General features: G+C 39.7%; 1 protein-coding gene across 1 annotated transcript in view; it reads right to left on the bottom strand.

Annotated features, from left to right (window-relative positions):
- SLC35D1 (solute carrier family 35 member D1) overlaps window positions 1-21,855 on the bottom strand; it is a 50,594-nt gene that overhangs the window by 13,285 nt on the left and 15,454 nt on the right. Inside the window, exons 9-11 of the mRNA XM_029229027.1 lie at window positions 6,439-6,506; window positions 5,228-5,306; window positions 1,308-1,390 (exon numbers count right to left, since the gene is read on the bottom strand). Coding sequence (XP_029084860.1) covers window positions 1,308-1,390; window positions 5,228-5,306; window positions 6,439-6,506 — 230 coding nt within the window. The remainder of the gene's footprint in view (window positions 1-1,307; window positions 1,391-5,227; window positions 5,307-6,438; window positions 6,507-21,855) is intronic.

Here is a 21,855-nt window from a genome sequence, read left to right as displayed (position 1 = left end):
TAATGAAAATAAAAACAAAAATAAACAAATGGAACCTAATGAAACTTAAAAGCTTTTGCACAGCAAAGGAAACCATAAACAAGAGGAAAAGACAACCCTCAGAATGGGAGAAAATATTTGCAAATGAAACAACAGACAAAGGATTAACCTCTAAAATATACAAACAGCTCATGCAGCTCAATATCAAGAAAACAAACAACCCAATCAAAAAAATGGGTGGAAGCCCTAATAGACATTTCACCAAAGAAGACATACAGATGGCCAAGGGGCACATGAAAATATGTTCAACATTACTAATTATTAGAGAAATGCAAATCAAAACTACAATGAGGTATCACCTCACACCAGTCAGAATGGCCATCATCAAAAAATATACAAACAATAAATGCGGGAGAGGGTGTGGAGAAAAGGGAACCCTCTTGCATTGTTGGTGGGAATGTAAACTGACATAGCCACTATGGAGACCAGTATGGAGATTCCTTAAAAAACTAAAAATAGAACTGCTATGTAACCCAGCAATCCCACTACTAGGCATATACCCTGAGAAAACCATAATTCAAAACGACACATGTACCCCAATGTTCACTGCAGCACTATTTACAATAGCCAGGACATGGAAACAACCTAAATGTCCAATGACAGACGAATGCATAAAGAAGATGTGGTACATATATACAATGGAATATTACTCAGCCATAGAAAGGAACGAAACTGGGTCATTTGTAGAGATGTGGATGGTCCTAGAGTCTGTCATACAGAGTGAAGTAAGTCAGAAAGAGAAAAACAAATATCGTATATTAACGCATATATGTGGAATCTAGAAAAATGGTACAGATGAACCTATTTTCAGGGCAGGAATAGAGACGTAGAGAAGGGACATGTGGACACAACGGGGTGGTGGGGGGGAAAGGAAGGGTGGGACAAACTGGGAGATCAGGATTGACATATAAACACTACCGTGGGTAAAATAGATAGCTAGTGGGAGCATGCTATAAAGCACAGGAAGCTCAGCTTGGTGCTCTGTGACGACCTAGACGGGGTGGGGTGGGAGGGAGGGGATATACGTATACATATAGCTGATTCATTTCACTGTACAGCAGAAACTAACACAACATTGTAAAGCAATTATACTCCAATAAAAAAAATTTTTAATAAAAAAAATATATATAGTACATTGCAGGCACTCCATAAATGTTTGTCTAATAATAAATGAACAAATTTGCTGTGAAACAGTCTAAGCTTACTGTGACTATTTGACAATCCAAATCCACTCATCGAAGTGGTTACAGTTAAATATTTTTACTTACCTGATATTTAAGCCAATGAAGTTTGTCCATGTGAAAATGTAATCTCCACCAAAGACCATTCCGATATAAGTTATTAATATATTCTAAAAAGAAAAATGGCAATATACTGTTTCATAGGTTTAACTGAACTTTTTCAATATTCATATAAACTCATCCATACAAAGACCCAAACATATATCCTTAAAATACAAAAACAAATAAACAGAAAATAACAAAATCCCAACGACTCTAAAATGAGTGTAGTATGAGCATGAACATGAACTAATTAAAAAACAATGACATCAGTCTCTTCCCAGTCTCTCTCTGAAAGCTAAATGCTTTCACCCGATACTGAAGAATACTAAAAAGATTATCAAACTTTCCCCGCCCTGTGGCACGCGCTGACATTATCAATCTAGATAGAAAAGCACTGCTATTACTAGGGGCAGAAAACACCAAGGCACGTTTAGCAATCTCAGAGAAGAGTGCTTTTTTCCTCCCGTAGAGGTAGCAGTTGACTTGCCAGGGGAGAGTGAAGAAGGAAAATCTGCTTACATGCAAGCATCTTTCCCTCTTTCTTAAAAAGGAAAAAAGGGATGGTGGGGAATTTACCAACTCAAAGACTGTTTCTAGAGCAATCTTCCTTGGCACCTTAAAAAACCACAGGGGAAGTCATCTCAAAGTAGCGTACCTAAAATCACCTCTCCCAACTCCCTTAAACTCCCAGGTGTAAACATCTTCTGCTTATCTCACTCCCTTTTTGGCTTGTGAGATCTTAGTTCTTAGACCAGGGATAGGACTGGGCCCAGGGCAGTGAAAGCGTCTGGCTCCCTTTTAATTATCCTCAGACCGTAAAGGTGATATAAAGTTTTCCAGGGCTTCCCTGGTGGCGCAGTGGTTGAGAGTCCGCCTGCCGATGCAGGGGACACGGGTTCATGCCCCGGTCCGGGAAGATCCCACATACCGTGGAGCGGCTGGGCCCGTGAGCCATGGCTGCTGAGCCTGCGCGTCCGGAGCCTGTGCTCCGAACGGGAGAGGCCACAACAGTAAGAGGCCGCGTACCGCAAAAAAAAAAAAAAAAAAAAAAAAGTTTTCCAAAGTTTCATCTCTTATTCAGTTCTTCCCTAACCTCTCTTCTTTCACATTAAGTCATTGCCTCCCTCTGTGCTATTACAACTGCCAGAAACGGTAAATGTCACAAATATTTTTAGTACCTGGGCTCTCTCCGATTAGACCTGTGAAGCAGAAAGTATAGTGCCACAGTGTTTTTAAGAAGCCAAAAACAAACTTCAAAATTATTTTTTTAATAGAGTACGCTTTGAGAGAGCATTCAAAATTATGTCAGCCTCTTCTAGGTCTAAGGATGGAGACAGCAAGTTATTTTAGAGCAGATTTTCTTATTATTTGAGAGGAAAAAAATAAAATTAAATACCATGTAACAGTAAACAAGGTTGGTAGGCAACTTGGGAAAATGTGTAACAGGACCTCTTGGAATAGAGATCCAGGGAAAAGAGAGATTAATTTGCATAAACTGTCCAAGAAACTTCAGAAAGGGAAAGGACAGAGAACTCAACCCTTGCTGCTCAAAATCAGTCAGAAGTTAGAAAAACTTTTTTTTTTTAATATTTATTTATTTATTTGGCTGTGCCAGGTCTTAGTTTTGGCATGCGGTATCTTTAGTTGTGGCATATGGGATCTAGTTCCCTGACCAGGGATCGAACCCGGGCCCCCTGCATTGGGAGTGCGGAGTCTTAGCCACTGGACCATCAGGGAAGCCCCAGAAGTTAGAAAAACTTCAAGTATATATTAGGGTATCCTAACCAAGGTTTTCTATCAGAAAAGACACTCATGTTCCCAAAGTAGAACTTACCAGGAAGCACAGAAGAGTCTGCGCTGGTAGCTCAAAACTAAGACCGCAATCTCAGCCTTTAGCATACCTGAGACTCAGCTGGAAACCCTGATGATTTCCACGTCCTACTTTAGAGATTCTGATTCAATACATCTGAGGTGAGCCTAGGAATTTCCGTGTTTAACTAGCTCTCCTAAGTAATTTTCCCACCACACTCAGGCGAAACAAGTAATGCTGACCCAAGGGTTTATGGGGTTAGGATCCTCAAGCACAGAAGGAAGCTTGAAGCCTGCTGGGGAACAGTAACTGAGCTACAGGGGTTGTAACTGGGAGGCTAATGAAAGAAGCTCCACTGTGGCCTGAAACACTCCAAAACAGCAAGGACATCAGGGTACTCCCATCTGTCTGAAGGTATAAGACATCCTTTAATAGCAAAACCACATGGTCGTGAGAAGCAACAGCAATTATAAACCACAGCTGACCCTTGAACAAAGCAGGGGTTAGGGGTGCAGTGGAAAATTCGACTGTAACTTATGGATGGCCCTCCTTACCTGTGATTCAGCATCTGTGGATTCAACAACCACAGATGGTGCAGTACTGTAATATTTACTACTGAAAAAAATCCGAGTATTAAGTGGACCAGAGCAGTTTAAACCTGCATTGTTTAAGGGTCAACTATAATCAGATAATCCATTTTTCCCCCTCCCTCTAGAGTCTGGAAGTAAAACTGCTCCCTTTGGACTAAGTTCATACAGTTCTGTGGGAAGGAAGAAATATCAAAAGAAAAGTACTGGCCTTTATGTTAATGAGAGCATGACTGTATTTGTACCCCATGCTAATAATGATAAAGAACGTACACTAAGAAATTCTAAGCAAATAGGTTTAGTTATCTGCTAAATAACTTTCCCTCACCATCCTTCTTCTTGGTTAAAAACATGGCACCAACTGTTCTGTCTCTCATGTTCTTACTGTTTTTATTCTGAAAAGGCAAGTCATCTACTTTGCTCTTGAAGCACTCACTTTACAAAAACCGAAACAGGGCTGAGAGCTAATTTGGGGGCTGAAACTGTCTCAGCCAGGCCAGGCCTTTGAATACCTATCTCTAGCTTTCACGGGAAGTCACACAACTACTTGTTATAGTTTAATTTAGAATTCTATTCACACCAAACACTCCAAATCCATGATTTGAAGACACAGACCTTCTGAAGTTTTAACCCAAATCTAGCTTCTAAAATGAGGTCAGGCAGACACAACTCCACTGGGGGTGTAAAGGGAAACATAGCAGAACGGTACAAACTTTGCCTCTGCAACCCCTTCCCTCGCTATTGACAAATGGGGCACCAGAAAGTAAGTTCCAAGGGCAACTGCACTCTTTCCTCCAAATGATCCAGGACCTACCTCTATCTTGCTTTTCTTAGAAAGCAAGCCTACCTCACTAATTCTTTTGGAATTCAGGGATGCTGTGGCCTCTTCCATCTTAAAGCACCAGAATCACAAAGTCAGATGAAAGAGGCCTCAGGCTTCAAGCCACTAACTGCAGCTCAATATTCAAGTCAGCTTGGCTCTCCTGGCTGAAGACAAATGAGCCTCCCTCAAATGAAATGGATCAGGAGGAAATGACATCACTGGAAATGTCAGATACAGCTTTTAAAAGCGGGCCATTTAAGGTTTGGCTCACGCTTAGGAAAACTCGCTGGATTAGCTTTTGGCAGGCATCCTTTTCCTACAGAACAGCCAGAACTCAGCGAGGCAGAGAACAATTCTCATTGGGAGCTAAAGGGACAAAGCTATCAGAACCAAGCTAGTCATCTGCTCTGTGAGAAACAGGGCTGACTCTCCTTCCTCTGCTCTGAGATGACACATTCTCCTTTTCCCATACTCCTCAGGCCTAAGTTGCCTGGAAGTAGAGATGATGTTTTCCCTGAGTTCTTAAGGATTGTTCTAGCAACCACCCCACAAGTCGTCAAACTACCAAGGCAACACATGAGGAAATAATAATGATGGGGCTTAAGGCCACAGCCAGATGTATTTTAGAGGAACACTTTTCAAATAAAGAAGGCACCCAAAAGAGAACAGTATTTTTTCAACTCACCTTAATACAGCCAACTATTGTAGTTGTAAGAGCAGAATTATACTGAGTGCAGAGTACTGTGGCATACATCAAGATAAATCTGGAAAAAAGAAGGAAAAGGTATCTTATAAGTAAGATTCAACTGCTGATTTTATAATAACCTATAGCCAAGAGAAACAGGGTTGGCCATGCCAGTACATTCTACTAGTCACCCACTGACTGTGAGCTTTCCCTACTTCACTGCTGCTTATACTGCAGCTTCAGATTTTTTTTAAATTTCATTAAAGAGAAGCACACGTACATTTAACGATCAGGTGCTTTTGCCAGCTACCGCACCAAAACCTTGAAACCACCATTCACAATCATGAGTACTCTTTTTAAATCATAGTCTTAATTCACCTAACCCAGATAGAAAGCTCAGGACTCACAGGCCCTGGCTCAGGTGTACATGTCACTGTGAGGCCAATATGATTCCAGACCAGGGTGAAGGCAAGAGAGATTCTTAAGGATGGAAGAAAAGCAAATGAGAACTACTTTAAGAGGGGATATAGTTCACTTAACAACAAAGTGGCAGCAGTCAGCAGCCCCAGATTTTACAATGAGGCTTCGAAGCCTGACTCAGTACCAAGGTATCACGTCAACTTTATTTTGAAGCATCCAATCACTATGTACCTAGCCTGTGCCAGATCTGGTCACAAATATCGAGCAAAATGACTGGTTGAGGGAAAAAAGCATTAGGGATATTTGGAGGTGAAGAGAAGAGGCAGATAACAGCACATTTGCAGATACCCTCTTGCCTTCTACAACCTGGCAGGGAGAAGTCAGCCCTAAATTCAAAGGCTGCCACTGCTACCTACTAATTCTGCAAACTTAGACAATTTACTTGAATTCTGGGCCTGCTTTCTCATAGGTAAGGGACAACAATATCTGTCAAATGGTCAATGTAGAAATAAAAGTAAATAATGCATGTTGAAATATAGTGGTGCTTATCACATACTAGCTTATTGGGTAAATATTAGTTTTTTTCCTTCATCCTTCTAAGCATGACTTTGAGATCAGTTTGGTAGCCCTGAGGGCAGATTCCCAAGGGTGGTGAAACCACTTGAATCTGGAGGTTTATCCTAAGCTGATACACTCAAGAGACAGAACAGGATACTAAGGAATGAGGCAAAAAGACACTAGAACAAATCTGCCTCGAAAAACTATCTGTTAACAAGGCAGCAAAGGCTTACCCCATCACACAAGAGAGGGTGAACTGCAGAAGAAAGAGGGTGTCGGCCCAGCCTTCAAAATCCATTGCCTGTAATACACAAGAAAGCCCCGGACTTTAGAGCAGGCTCTCAACATCAGCCGTTCCACTCATTAACCCGACTCCTGTGCGCTTGCTCCCGCCACACTCTGACACATACATACATTTCCCTGCATCGCTCCAAGCATAGAGAGTGAGGTTCAAGAATGTAATATACATGGAGCTGAATCAACAAGCAGTTTTGTAAGGTTTTCTCCTTTCCAAAATATGTAAGGTGAGGGAGATTTTGTACTTCTCCCTGTTGGTACAAGGAAACTGATATCTGCTTGAAGGCACAAGCCATGTCCTACTAATCTCAGCAGTTTTCCCAGATGGCTGGTATTAAATAAAGGCTTTCTCAAACCCTAAAACGTATTTCTTCCCTGTAACGTGCGAAAGCTGAAGTACAGCCTTAGTTACACAAATTCAGCTGAGGTCTGTCCAGGAAGAATTCCTATTTTAAAACAGTTGATTTTGTAAAAGCAAGATTTCTGTTGTTCTGTTTGTTTTGAAGCCAAAAGCAAAGGAATGAACAGAAATGACAGGTGCACTGATCATCTCATTTCTCATCCAATAGGGAGGGTTTGTCTCTCAAGTACATAATTTCTCTTGCAATATGAGTTTGTCAGGCAAATATGAGAAACGCTCCACTTTTTCTCTCTCTGCCAACCTGTCCAGCTTCAACTCTTACCACTTCAACATAAATCTCACAGCTCCAGGGCTCCAGCAATACCAGGCTCCTTGTGGTTTATAAAACATAACCTGCAGTTTCAAACTCACATGCCTTTGCCTGGAATACCCTTCCCCTCTACATTCATCTGACTCCTGCTCACCCATCAAACTAGAAGCCAAGCAGCTCCTTCGTGGGGCTTTCCCGGATCAAGAACGCCTTCCTTTGTGCCTCATCAGGACTTCTCTTTAGTGCTCTTATCTTTCTGAGCTGCAAATCTTTCTACACCACATCTACAGACTGTGAGCTCCCTGGTGGGAGGAACCACATCAAATTAACTGAATCACATTCCGAACACAGCATTTGACAGACAGTAGACATTCAATTTGTTTATGGTTCTTTGTTGAGGCGTAACATATAAAAAATAAAATTCACCAATTTTAAGTATGTAATTCAATGAATCTTGAAAAATATATAGTCATGAAACCACCATTACAGTCATGATAAAGAAATTTCGGCCTAAAACCATGAAACCTAGAAGAGAACACAGGGAAAAGCTCCTTACCACTGGTCTTGACAATAATTTTTTGGCTATGACACCAAAAGCACAAACAACAAAAGCAAAGATAAGAGGGACTACATCAAACTAAAAGGTTTCTGCACAGCACAGCAAAAGAAACCACCAACAAAATGAGAAGGCAACCTACGGAATGGGAAAAAATATTTGTAAACCATATGTCTGATAAGAGGTGAATAGCCAAAGTACAAAAGGAACTCATATAACTCAACAGCAAAAAAAAAAAAAAAAAAAACAAACAACCCAATTAAAAAATGGGCAAAGGAAGTGAGTAGACATTTCCCCCAAAAGGAGGCACAAATGGACAACAGGTACATGAAAAGGTGCTCAACATCACTAATCAAAAGAAAGACGCAAATCAAAACCACAGTAAGCACACCACACCTGTTAGAATAGCTGTCATCAAAAAGACAAGAGATAACAAGTGCTGGAGAGGGTGTGGAGGAAAGAGAGCACTTGTGCGCTGCGGGTGGGAATGTAAATTTGTACAGCCAAGATGGAAAACACACACACACGCAGACACACAGACAATGGAGAATTATTTAGCCATGAGAAAGGAAATCCTGCTTTTTGCAACAACATAAATGGACCTTGAGGGCATTATGCAAAGTGAGATAAATCAGACAGAGAAAGACAGACACGGTCTGATCTCACACGTAAAATCTAAAAAAGCCAAATTCACAGAAACAGAGGGTGAATGGTAGTTGCCAGGGGCTGGGGCGTGGAGGAAATGGTGAGAGGTTGGTTTTACAACTTATAAGATGCGTAAATTCTAGGGATCTAACGTATAAGCATGGTATTACAGTTAACAACACTATATTATATACTTGAAAATTACTAAGAGAGTAGATCTTAAGTGTTCTCACCACACACAAAAAAAAGGCAGTTATGTGAGGTGACGGCAGGGTTAACTAATGCTACTATGGTAATTATTTCCTAATACATAACTGTATAAAATCAACCATTGTACAACTTAAACTTACACAATATTAAATGTCCATTGTAACTCAGTAAAGCTGGAAAGAAAGAAATATTTACCACCCTAGAAAGTTCCCTCCTGCCCCTTTACAGTCAATCCCCTCTCCCATTTACAGCCCCTGGGAACCTCTGATCTACTTTCTTACTAGAGTTTTACCATTCAGTAATTTCATATAAATGAGAGATTGTACAGTATGTACTCTTTTATATCTGGCTTCTTTCACTTGACACAATGTGGATGGCTTGGTCCTTTCAGTAAATGCATCTTTAATTTTATAATGAACTGTCCAACTGTTTTCCAAAGTAGCTATAACATTTTGTATTCCCACCAGAACTGTTATGAGAGTTCCTGCTGCTCTACATTCATACATACATTTGGAATTGTTTCAGACCATCCAAGTGATTAAATAAATGGTAGCTCATTATAATTTTAATTTTTTTTAGGTCATGAATCAATTTATTGATCACAAATAGCATTCAAAAATAAAACAGAACAAAACAGAAAACAGGGTGTATTCCGTGTAACAAATATTTTTTCATGAAATTTTGCCTCATTGTGTGCATGGGAGTGTATACTGAATCACAATATAATTATTATTTCTAACTGTATGTAGAGGTCAAACATTTTAAGAAATACTGGTCTAGGGGATCAAGTGTTAGTTTTAGGGTTAAATATTTAAAATATTTATACACTGACATGAAAATTGTAGTTTATACCTGGTCGAAGCATGGCAAGACTCACACAGATAAACCGGAGTAAAAGGTATTACAGACCTAATACTTTTTTTTGGCTGCGTCGGGTCTTAGCTGCGGCACATGGGATCTTTGTTGAGGCATGCAGGCTTCTCTCTAGTTGCGGTGTGCAGGTTTTTCTCTCTCTAGTTGTGGTGCGCGGGTTCCAGGGCAAGTGGGCTCTGAAGTTGTGGCGCTCGGGCTCCAGAGCGCGTGGGCTCTGCAGTTTGCGGCACGCAGGCTTAGTTGCCCTGCGGCATGTGGGATCTTAGTTCCCCGACCAGCGATGGAACCCAAGTCCCCTGCGTTGGATGGCAGACTGTTTACCACGGGACCACCAGGGAAGTCCCCAGACCTAATACTCTTGAAGAAATAGAATACATTCTATTTCACACACAGACACCGACATCTTTTGTCTTGAAACTTGTAGCACTTTCCTCTCTTATAAGTTCCGTTTCTTCTTCTTTTTTAAAACCTTCATAAACTGATTACTGGCTTTGAAGTCAGACCTGCACCCAGATCCCAAATCCAGCATTCCCTATGTGTATCACTGTAATTTTAATTTGCATTTCCCTAATCACTAATGAGGTTAAGCATCTTTTAATGTGCTTTTTTGCCGTCAGTACTGTTTCTTTAGTGAAGTGTCTGTGCAAATCTTTTCCAAATTTTATTCAAGTTATTTGTCTTCTTAACTACTAAGTTTTAAATTAACAGTTTTAAAAAATATATTCTAGATACAAGTCCTTAATCATATATATTGGGTTGGCCAAAAAATTCCTTCAGTTTTTAAGTAAAAATAAAAGACACATTTTTCATTTTCACCAAGAACTTTACTTAACAACGTATTCCCCCTCTTGTTCCACTACCTTCTGCCATTTTCCAGGCAACTTCATAATTCCATCTTCCCAAACATTTCATCTTTTTGAGCAAAGAACTGTTCCAGGTGCTTTTTACAAGTTTCCTGGGAATTGAAATTTTTTCCATTGAGAGAATTTTCTAAAGACTGAAATAAATGGAAACCCGAAGGTGCAATGTCTGGTGAATACAGCGGATGAACCAGAACTTCCCAGCCAAGCCTTAACAGTTTTTGCCTGGTCATCAGAGAAACATGCGGCCTTGCGTGATCCTGATGGAAGATTATGCGTTTTCTGTTGACTAATTCCAGACGCTTTCATCGAGTGCTGCTTTCAGTTGGTCTAACTGAGAGCAGTACTTGTTGGAATTAACTGACTGGTTTTCTGGAAGGAGTTCATAATAGAGGACTCCCTTCCAAACCCACCATATACACATCACCACCTTCTTTGGATGAAGACTGGCCTTTGGTGTGGTTGGTGGTGATTCATTTCACTTGCCCCACGATCCCTTCCATTCCACATTATCGAACAGTATACACTTTTCATTGCCCGTCACAATTTGTTTTAAAAACGGAATGTTTTTGTTACGTTTCAGTAGAGAATCGCATGTGGAAATACGGTCCAGAAGGTTTTTTTCCACTTTAACTTATGTGGAACCCAAACATTAAAGTGATTAACATAACCAAGCTGATGCAAATGATTTTCAACGCTTGATTTGGATATTTTGAGTATGTTGGCTATCTCCCGCGTGGTATAACGTTGACTGTTCTCAATGCCTCGATTGATCACTATCAACTTCAACTGGTCAACCTGAACGTGGAGCGTCTTCCAGCAAGAAATCTCCAGCACGAAACTTCGCAAACCACGTTTGAAACATTCGATTAGTCACAGCACCTTCTCCAAACGCTGTACAAATCTTTTTGTGCATTGCAGTTGCGTTTTTACCATTCTTGAAATAATAAAGCATAATGTGCCAAAAATGTTGCTTTCTTCCCATCTTCAATATTAAAATGACTAGACAAAAATTCACCAATATCCATGTTTTTTTAAAATGCAGGCTGATATGACAGCTGTCATACAATCTAACAAAATTGTTTTGAATGAAGTTAAAGACAACTAAGCACTACTAGAGCCATCTTATGGAAAAAACCAAATGAACTTTTTGGCCAACCCAATATATATGAATGCAATATATGATTATACAAGTATTTTCAGTCTGTGGCTTGCATTTTCTTAATAGTGTCTTTTGATAAACAATTTTAGGGCTTCCCTGGTGGTGCAGTGGTTGAGAATCTGCCTGCCAGTGCAGGTGACACGGGTTCGCGCCCTGGTCTGGGAAGATCCCACATGCCGCGGAGCAACTGGGCCCGTGAGCCACAACTACTGAGCCTGCGCGTCTGGAGCCTGTGCTCCGCAACAAGAGAGGCCCGTGCACCGTGATGAAGAGTGGCCCCCGCTCGCCGCAACTAGAGAAAGCCCTCACACAGAAACGAAGACCCAACACAGCCAAAAATAAATAAATAAACAAATTTTTTTTTAAAAAAAAAGAAAAACAATTTTAATTTTGATGGAGTCTAAGATCAATTTTGTGTTTTACAATTCTTGCTTTTTATGACTTTTCTATGAAACCCAGTGTAACCCCAAATCACAAAGATATTTTTCTGTGTTTTCTTCTAGTTTTATAGTTTTAGCTCTACTTCTAGGTCTATGATCCTTTTTGTATTAGTTTGCTAGGGCTGCTGTAACAAAGTATCACAAACTGAGTGACTTAAAAAACAGAACTGCATTGCCTTACAGTTCTAAATGCTAGAAGTCCAAGATCAAGGTGTCAGCAGGGTTGGTTCCTTCTGAGGGCTGTGAGACAGAATCTGTTCCACGCCTCTCCCCTAGCTTCTGGAGATTTGCTGGCAATCTTTGGTGTTCCTTAGCTTGCTGAGGCATCATTCTGGTGTCTGCCTTCATGTTCTCACGGCATTCTCTCTATGTTACTGTCCGTGTCCAAATTTACCCTTTTTATAACTGCACCACTGATATTAGATTTAGGGTCCACCCTACTTCCATTATGATTTCATCTTAACGAATTGCAATCTGCAATGATCCTGTTTCAAAATAAGGTAACATTCTGATACTGGGGGTAGGACTTCAACATGACTTTGAGGGGAGGAACAACACAATGCAACTCAAAATACTTTTCAAATTAATTTGTGTGTATTTCCTGAGGTAAGGGTCAAGGTTCATTTTTCTGCAAACAGATGTCAAACTGTTCCAGCACCATTTGTTGAAGAGATTATCCTTTCCTCATTGATTTATTTAGTTACCTTCAACAAAAACAACTGACCAAATGGTCTATCTGTACTTCTCGATTCTCTGCTCTGTTCCATTGGTCTATGTCTACTCTTAATCCAATACCACACCGTCTTGATTACAGTAGTTTTATAAAAGTCTTGAAATCAAGTAGATAAATCCTCCCAACATTTTTCTTTTCTTTATAGAATTTTTTTTTTTTTTTTTTTTTTGCGGTATGCGGGCCTCTCACTGTTGTGGCCTCTCCTGTTGCAGAGCACAGGCTCCAGACGCGCAGGCTCAGCGGCCATGGCTCACGGGCCCAGCCGCTCCGTGGCATGTGGGATCCTTCCGGACCGGGGCACGAACCTCTGTCCCCTGCATCGGCAGGCGGACTCTCAACCACTGCGCCACCAGGGAAGCCCCAAAAGATTTTTGGTTTTTTTTAACTGAAGTATACTTACAATATTGTGTTAATTTCAGGTTACAGCAAAGTGATTCAGTTATATATATGGTTTTTTTCAGATTATTTTCCATTATAGGCTATTACAAGATACTGCATAGAGTTCCCTGTACTATACAGTAAATCCTTGTTGCTTCTCTATTTTATGTAATAGTAATTTGTATCTGTTAACCCCATACCCCTAATTTATCTCTCCCCCCGACTCCCTTTCCCCTTTGGTAACCATATGTTTGTTTTCTGTACCTGTTGAGTCTGTTTTGTATATAGATTCATTTGCATTATTTTTTAGATTCCACATATAAGTGATATCATATGTGTCTTTCTCTGTCTGACTTACTTCAGTTAGTATGATATTCACTAGGTCCTCCAACATTGTTCTCTTTCAAATTTGACTATGATTAAGTCCTTTGCAATTCTATATAAATTTCAAAATCAGCTTAGCAATTCTACAAAAAATCCTGCTATGGGATTGGAACGGTGTTGAATCTACAGATCAATTAGAAGAGAACTGACAGATTAATAATATCAAGTTTTCCAATTCATAAACATTCATAAATATAAAAATCATTTATTTCGGTCTTTTAAAATTTCTCTCAGTACTGTTTTATAAAGTTTTCAGTGTACAGACATTGACATATTTTGTTAAATTTTTCCCTGAGTATTTCATACTTTTGAAGCTTTTATAAATGGTATTATTTACTTAGTTGCCAAGTGTTCATTGCTGGTATATGGCAGTACAGTCCATTTTTATATGCTGACCGTATATCTCACAACTTTGCTAAACTAATTAGTTCTAATCACTCTTTTCTAGATTCTTTAGGATTTTCTGCATATATGATCATGGTTTTTATAGAGATATTATTAATTCTTCCTTTATAATCTCTTATTCTTACCTTCCTGCACTGATGGGGTCCTCGAGTATAATGTTGAATAGAACATTATATGAGAGCAGACATCCCTGCCTTGTTCTCAATCCTAGTGAAAAGGTATTCAGTCGTTCACCATTAAGTAAAATAGCAATACATTATTTTGGTAGATGTCCTTTATTAGGCTGAGAAAGTTCCCTTCTATTCCTACTTTGCTGAGAATTATAAACTCATAAATGGGTGTCAATTTTTGTCAAATATACATTTTCTCAAACTATCGACATGTTCTTCTACTTTATTCTTGCTAATAAGATGAATTGCACTGATTAACTGATTTTCCAATTTTAAACTAACCTTAATTCCTAAGATAAACACAACTTGGTCATGATTTAGTGTCCTTTTTATATACTGCTGTATTTTTTTGGACTATAGTTTTCTTCTCTCCTTGTAATTTTTTGTCAGCTAGTGGTAGAGGGTATGCTGGCCTCATAAATCAATTGGGAAGTGTTCTTTTCTATACTCTGGAAAATTTTATGTAGAATTAGCATTGTTTCTTCCTTAAACATCTTGTAAAATTCTCCAGTGAAGTGATCAGGGCCTGGAGTTTCCTTTCTCGGAAGGTTTTAAACTAAAAATTCAATTTCTTTAATAAAGATAGGGCTAAAAACCAGGGCTTTTACTTATTTTAATTAAATACAGCAATTTATTTAATCGAATAAGGCTATTCACGTTATCTATTTCTTCTTGAGTGAGCTTTGGCAGTTTTGTTTCTTTCATGAATTTGTCCATTTCATCTCAGTTTTTGAGTTTATGGTATATTGTTCATAAAATTCCCTTATTATCCTTTTAATATATGTAGGCTAGGTAATGATGTCCCTTTCTCATTCCTGATGTCGGTAATTTGTGTATTCTGACTTTCCGTCCTGATCAATTGGCCATGGTTTAGCAACTGTACTGATCTTTTCAAAGAACCAGCTTTTAGTTTCATTGATTTCTCTACTGCTTTTCTGTTTCCTATTTCATTGATTTCTGCTTCCTTCTATTTACTTTGGGTTTAATTTGCTCTTATTTTTTCTAGTTTCTTAAGGGAGAGGCTTAGATCACTGAATTTAAATCTTTCTTCTTTTATAATACATACTAATTTCTAGTTTAATTCTGTGCTGATCAGCGAACATACCCTGTATGGTTTTGATTCTTTTAAACTATTACTACTTGTTTTATGGCCCAGAATATAGTTTATCTTGGTGAATTGTTCCATGTGCACTTGAAACAAACGTGTATCCTCTTGCTATTGAGTGGAGTGCTCTACAAACGTCAGTTAGGTTGGCTTGGTTGACGGTGCTGTTCAAGTCTTCTCTATCCTTAATGACTCTGAATTTGTTTTATCAATTACTGAAAGGAGAACGTTAAAATCTCCACTATAATCGTAGGTTGGTCTATTTATCCTTTCTGTTCTATCACTTTTTGCTTCATATATTTTGAAGCTCTCTCATCAAGTACATACACACTCCGTACTGTTATACCCACTAATATTAACCCTTTTAGCATTATGGAGTATCCCTCTTTATGGTATAGTTTCCTTTATGCTTATTCTATTTAAGGTTTATTGAGTTCCTTGTGGGCATAGGTTTAGAGTTTTCATCAAATTTGGAAAAAATTCAGCCATTATTTCTTCAAATATTTTTTTCTCCCCCACCCCGCCCCTTTTTCAGGACGATACTTACACAAATGTTAGACCCTTAATATTATCCTACATGTCACTAATAATCTGTTCGTTTGTTTTCTAGTCTTTTTTTCTGAACTTCATCTTGAATAGTTTCTATTACTATTTGCTTAATTCACTGAACTTTTCTTGTATAGTACCTAATCTGTTTGATACCTTCTGCTTTATTTTTCAATTCTGATTATATTTTTCATCCCTAAAAGTTTCACTTGGGTCTTTTTTTATATCTTTCTTTTCTCTCCTCATCCTTTCTCAACAGTCCTTCACTGCTTTCAATGTACAATTCAACATCTGCTAAGTTCCGATCATGTGCCAGGCCCCATGGTAGGCCTCAGAGCACTAAGCTGAAGATGGTTTAGTCAGGTCTGCTGACAGTGAAGGGACAAACGGCAGCAATAAAAACGTACCACCTTATATTTATGGAGCACGTCATGGTTTACAAAGTGCTTCCGTACATGGCCTGTCATTTGATTCCTACAATAGAAAGGCCAAGCCTTATTATTCCCAGAAGACAATGAGTGACTTACTTCAGGTAACACAGCTAATCCATGGTAGACTTAACATATTTCAAAGCCCAATGTTCTCTACACGGAGCATTAAATTTTATTCAGAAAAATGCCCCAAATATTTAGTGCACAGTCCCCTTTGGGAACATAATAACTATATAGAATATTAAAATAAATCTCAAGAACATAATTCCATTTATATATAATTCAAAAATAGAAAAATAATTCTCACGGGATTTTTTTCTTTCCCTAAATACTCAGCCTGTCTCTGGAGAAAGCCAGTCTACGGGACAGGCAGCCTGTTGCCTTCCCCTGCTTTGCCATAGGAATGGATCTTTGGCAAGCAGCAGACATTTGAATGTATAGCTGCAGGATAAATATGACCCAAACAGTCCTACAGTACAAAGGAGTCCACTCTCCTTTTATTATGCCATAAAGATGGCATAATAAAAACAATAAAAGCTACTGCTTATTAAGCTATTATGCTCTAGGCTCAGAAATATTAAGTAACTTTACCAAAATTATTCAGCTAGTAAATACCTGTTCAGCTCCATAACCTTCATCCTGCTATCTGGACTACTGGGGAAAACCAAAGACAAGGCAATATATTCTGAATTTTCTCCTAGATGGTTCCACATGGTTACTGAGTCAAAAAGCGAAAGTTCTAACTCTATCTCTGCCATTAATTTTCTGTGAGGCCATCATAAAGTCATTTAACCTTGCTAAACCTCTACCTATATTACAAATATAGAAAACTACTCCATCTGTCTCTTGTGAGAATCAATCGAGAGAATAAAATACAGACTCTTTAAATGTATACATAATTTACATTCAGAGAGATTATTCACTTAAACTTCTATCACTGTTATCTCTCAGTGATAGATTTACAAGCGAATTTTTCTTCTCCCTAAGTTAGAAATAAAGAAGGCACGGTGAGAATGTACTTTGTTATTCAATTTTTAAACAAAACAAAACTTCTGCCTCTAGAGAAAACTGATAAAGAGCCACTGTGAAGAAAATGACCTGCTTGGTCATTCTGTGTGGCACAGAACTAGACGGGCTCTCTGACACAAGGCCGGCAATTTTCAGTGCTGGCTGAGTGCGGGCTGTGATTACAGACTGAACATATAAACGTGCTTTCTAAGGCTTTCCTTCTGTTTTGAATGAAGTCTCTGGTTCTACAGGTGCTGATAGTGTAACTTAATACACACCACAGGCATGAAAAGAATGTGGCGTAAGTAATGGGCAAACAGGTCATATGGACCTACCACTTCCTAAAACTAGGCATTTGGTTTAAATAAGACTTTCAGTTAAATAAAAATATTTAGAAAAAAACTTTAATGAAAAAAATGTGTTCTTTAGTTGCTTAGGTTAAGGAAATTAAGAAAGAAAGGGAGACTGAGTAAGATTAGGCAGTAATCAGTAACATAATGAATAAAATCTAGTGAAGGTACACCTGAAACTAATGTAATATTGTAAGTCAGTTACACTTCAGTTTAAAAAGAAAAAAAAATCTAGTGTAGGGATACAATCAGATTTTGTCTAATCAACTAGCTCTAATCGATGGATCTGCCTATCTGGACCAGTATCTTGGTGAAAAGTCTGAGGCTATGTGCAGGCTTAGCAAGAAAGTGCTGGGACAACTTGGCAATGTCTACAATGCCACATTAGCACCAAATCACCACCCTAATCTAGTGAAAAGCAGGGAATAATTTCAACATGTACCTGAGTCTTAGATGCAACCATTCTCACTCCCAGGAAAATCTGTTGCCAATTTACTTGAGATGTGAAATAAAATCCAAAGCATCATTGAGACATTTTCTTATGTTTGGATACCTCCCTGCTTACTATAAAGACTAAAATTAAACAAACCACTTAGTCTTTGGACTTCATGGTTAAAAGAAAAAAAAAGGTTAATGAATTCTATTTTGAAAATTCATTCCCCAAAAAACTCTTGAGAAAGGAACTGAATCCTTAGCCTAGAAAGTAAACTGCCAGGACACCTGCTAAGGCAGAAGGTAATGTCAGTGGTGTAAATGATCTGCATGGTTCCCCCCACCTCGGAAAAGTTAGACAAGTTCATGCAACCAGTGGTCCTAGTTAGCAACCCATCTTCTGCACTACTGTAACCATCTGCCTGCCTCCTGCTCCTAGTTGAGAAAAGGAATAAGAACCCACAGATCTTCAATACCCCTTCTTGCTAGGTTCTACTGCCTATGTTAAAACCTACATACCATGTCAAAACTACATACTCCAGTACTAGTGTCAATGGGGTCACTTACTCTTATTTGAAAAAAGCATATCCTCAAAGGTAAGAATGGCTAAAAACATTACTTTGTCAGTCAAACAATATAAAGGCAAAGAGAAAGATCTAGTCATTCACAAATAAAAAAATAACTGATCCAACCCACCTGTATTACATTTGAGAATACCAAGGCCCAGAAAGCCGGAAGGTCCTGTCTCTATGTGGAAAGAACACTTCAGGGTTGAGAATCAGTCTGTAATGATCCACAAAGGGACCCAGAAAAGATCAATAACTCTAGACAGGCTAAAGCAACAGCCTAAAAATTCATTATTTAGTAGTAATGCTTAGTAAGACACCTCCTGGTAGATGATCTGTGCAGGAATTTTTCCTGTAAAACTCATCTGAGCCGTGTAATCTAACCAGTGATATAATGAAGACATTATACAGTGTACCAGTGCCTACAGTGCTGGCCTTGTGAGAGCTACAGCAAGGGGTCTGTTCTCCCATCCCTACATGAGAACACCTAGCAGGGTGTGCTGTCAGAAAGTCAGACTCCAATTCCTGAGACTCTGAATCACTGGCTTTGTGCTACAGACATTCCCTTTTGGAGGCAGCGACTAACAAGTTTAAACACAGTCTGTCCTTTGGAAAGTCATTAGTCAATTGATGCTTGTTCTGCCTTTATCTATGTTAAATAGATATCTTTGGTTAACAGTTAGCTGGCTTTTGCGTGATACATAGTTTTGTTTTGTTTTTTTTTGGCTGTGTTGGGCCTTCGTTGCTGCGCGTGGGCTTTCTCTAGTTGTGGCTACTCTTCGTTGAGGTGTGCAGGCTTCTCATTGCAGTGGCTTCCCTTGGTGCAGAGTATGGGCTCTAGGCATGTGGGCTTCAGTAGTTGCAGTATGCAGGCTCAGTAGTTGTGGCACAGGGACCCTAGAGTGCGTGGGCTCAGTAGTTGCAGCTTGTGGGCTCTAGGGTGTGCAGGCTTCAGTAGTTGTGGCTTGTGGGCTCAGTAGTTGTGGCACACGGGCTTAGTTGCTCCACAGCATGTGGGATCTTCCTGGACCAGGGATCAAACCCATGTCCCCCGCATTAGCAGGCAGATTCTTAACCACTGCACCACCAGGGAAGTCCCATGGTTTTTTTTAAAAGGAGAATGTTTTAAAGTTAGAAGACATGTGTCTAAAAAAACTAAATGCTAGATATACTGGTTCCTTCGTTTCTGGTAAACCTGGGACGTTGAGAACTTAAACTTTTTGAAAAATTACACGCACATATTTGGTTTCTCAGAATGCTTTGCCAAGGACCTTAGTGCTCATTAGGATGAGTTGTTCAATTGCATCTTGCCTTTCAATTTTTATGGTAATTTAGTTTTTTCTTCCTTGGCCTTCAATTCTTGCTTAAAGGCTGTGCCAGCTCATCAACTGCTTTATGTAACTCCTGCTTCCCTGGGGAGCTGATCTTTCAGAGCCCTCTTATTGGATTCCTGCCCTAACAGAGGAAAGTTTTCCCTCCTCTCCCTACTAAGGTTAACAGTGGGATTTTGAGAAAAATAATTTGGATCTGATTTTGCTTCAGTTTGAATCCTGGGTCAAGAGTCTGCAACTCTGAACAATGAGAACAAATTAATTTGTCCCACCTCCCCCAGTTATTTTAAAATGTAGAACCATAAAAAGTATGGTTCTACAATCAAAAAAATATAAGAAGACAAATAATGAAAAGTCTCCCTCCCACTTCTATTCTACACTTACCCTGTTCTCTCTCTCTCTCACACACACAAATTGGTGGCTACTTTATTAGTTTCATGCATATTCTTCCACAGTTTCTTTACTTAAATAGTAAGTAAATTAAATGAATGTGTATATATATTCTTATTTTTCCCTTTTTATTTTACTCAAAAGTTAGTAAACCATACGCACTGTTTTACACTGTGCTTCTTCATTCAACAACTTATCTTGGAGATCTTTTCATTCAGTACACAGAGAGCATACAATCAAAAAAGCTCTGGGTCAGGAAAGCCAAGAGCACAACAGGTGAGAGCAGTTTATCAGCGCAGGTTATCAGGAGGCAGCTGGGCTCGTGCCAGCTGTCCGAACAGCAGCCCAGTCTCCACACTGGCGTGCGTCCTACTCCTCAGAAACACTGTCTCAGTCCCGAAGCACGCCCTACCTAGAGAACCAGCCGACTCAGTGGACCCAGCCTACTCGGTTACCACATGACGAAGTGGGCCTGGAGAGCAGAAGGGACTCATCCAAAGTCAGAGAGTGGTCACAGACAGAACTGGAGTTTGCTGGTCTTTTGCATTCTGGCCCCAAGTCCTCTCCACTGTACCACTTATGTCACAAACTCTTAGGGACGTGTCACTGTCTGCAGAGTAACTTGCAAATTCCTGTGTCTGGCACTAGTCCCAACTTGGAAGGAAGCAGGCTGTGGGATGGCAGGAAGAAGGAGACACTAGTCATAGAGTCAGAAAACCTGGGCTCTCGCCCTGAGCCCTCTTTGGACCCAGTTCCCTCATTTGTGAAATAAGGGTCTGGAACCACATGCTCTCCAAGGAATCCTCTAAGGGCTCCAAAGTCGTTGACTTCTACCTTCTAACCACGTGGAAGAGTCTGGTCCTTGCGGCTGGGCCTGTGCCCACGCTATTAATTCCACCTGGAACGTACCTTTTGTTTTTCTGCCTCCACACCTTCCAAGGCCCACTCTGACGTCTCCTGATATTTGCCACTCCAGAAAATGCTCCTTGTGAACAAGCTCCTACCTCAGTCATTAGAGCCTGCTCTTCCCTCGGCCTAGACTACTCCCTCCAAAGAGCCACACAAACTGGTCTCTCAGTCCACTCAGTTCAGTGTCTGCTCAAACGAAGCTTATAAAGATGCTTTCCCTAATCATCTTATCCAAAACAGCACTTCCCCAATCACTCTTCTCCTCGTTTTATCTCTCTTCATAGCTCTTATCACACAATTTATGCTTAGTATATCTTACCCCATTGGAATGCAAGCTCCTTTGAAGCAAAGACATGCCTTTTTTTTTTTTAACTTAGAACAGCACCTGACACGTAATAAGCACTCAATAAATATTCACTGAGTGAAATAAATAATTATTTGTAAACAATTAAGTAACAAGAAAGCCAAGCTTCAGGGACTCCACTTCTAATACTAATCTGAGATATTTCTCCCATTCAGTAGCTTGTTCTGTATGCACGCAAGTCCTGAACGGGGGAAAAAACAAGTCAGGGATGCAGCAAGTGGCTTTGGGAGATAGATGTGGTCAGGCAAACAGCAAGAGATCTCCCTGGAGTCAGAGAGGCTGGTTTTAGGGAAATTCCCTGGCAGTCCAGTGGTTAGGACTCTGTGCTTTCACTGTCGAGGGCACGGGCTCGATCCCTGGTCAGGGAAGTAAGATCCCACAAGCCACAGGATGCGGCCAAAAAAAAAGAAAGACTGGTTCTAGTGCTGAACTCG

Source organism: Monodon monoceros, unplaced genomic scaffold (assembly GCF_005190385.1).
Source record: "Monodon monoceros isolate NGI ecotype Baffin Bay Population unplaced genomic scaffold, NGI_Narwhal_1 Super_Scaffold_18, whole genome shotgun sequence".
In the NCBI taxonomy this organism is placed as follows: domain Eukaryota; kingdom Metazoa; phylum Chordata; class Mammalia; order Artiodactyla; family Monodontidae; genus Monodon; species Monodon monoceros.
The sequence above is the reverse complement of the archived record's forward strand: the minus strand, read 5'-3'. Positions and strand labels throughout refer to the sequence as shown.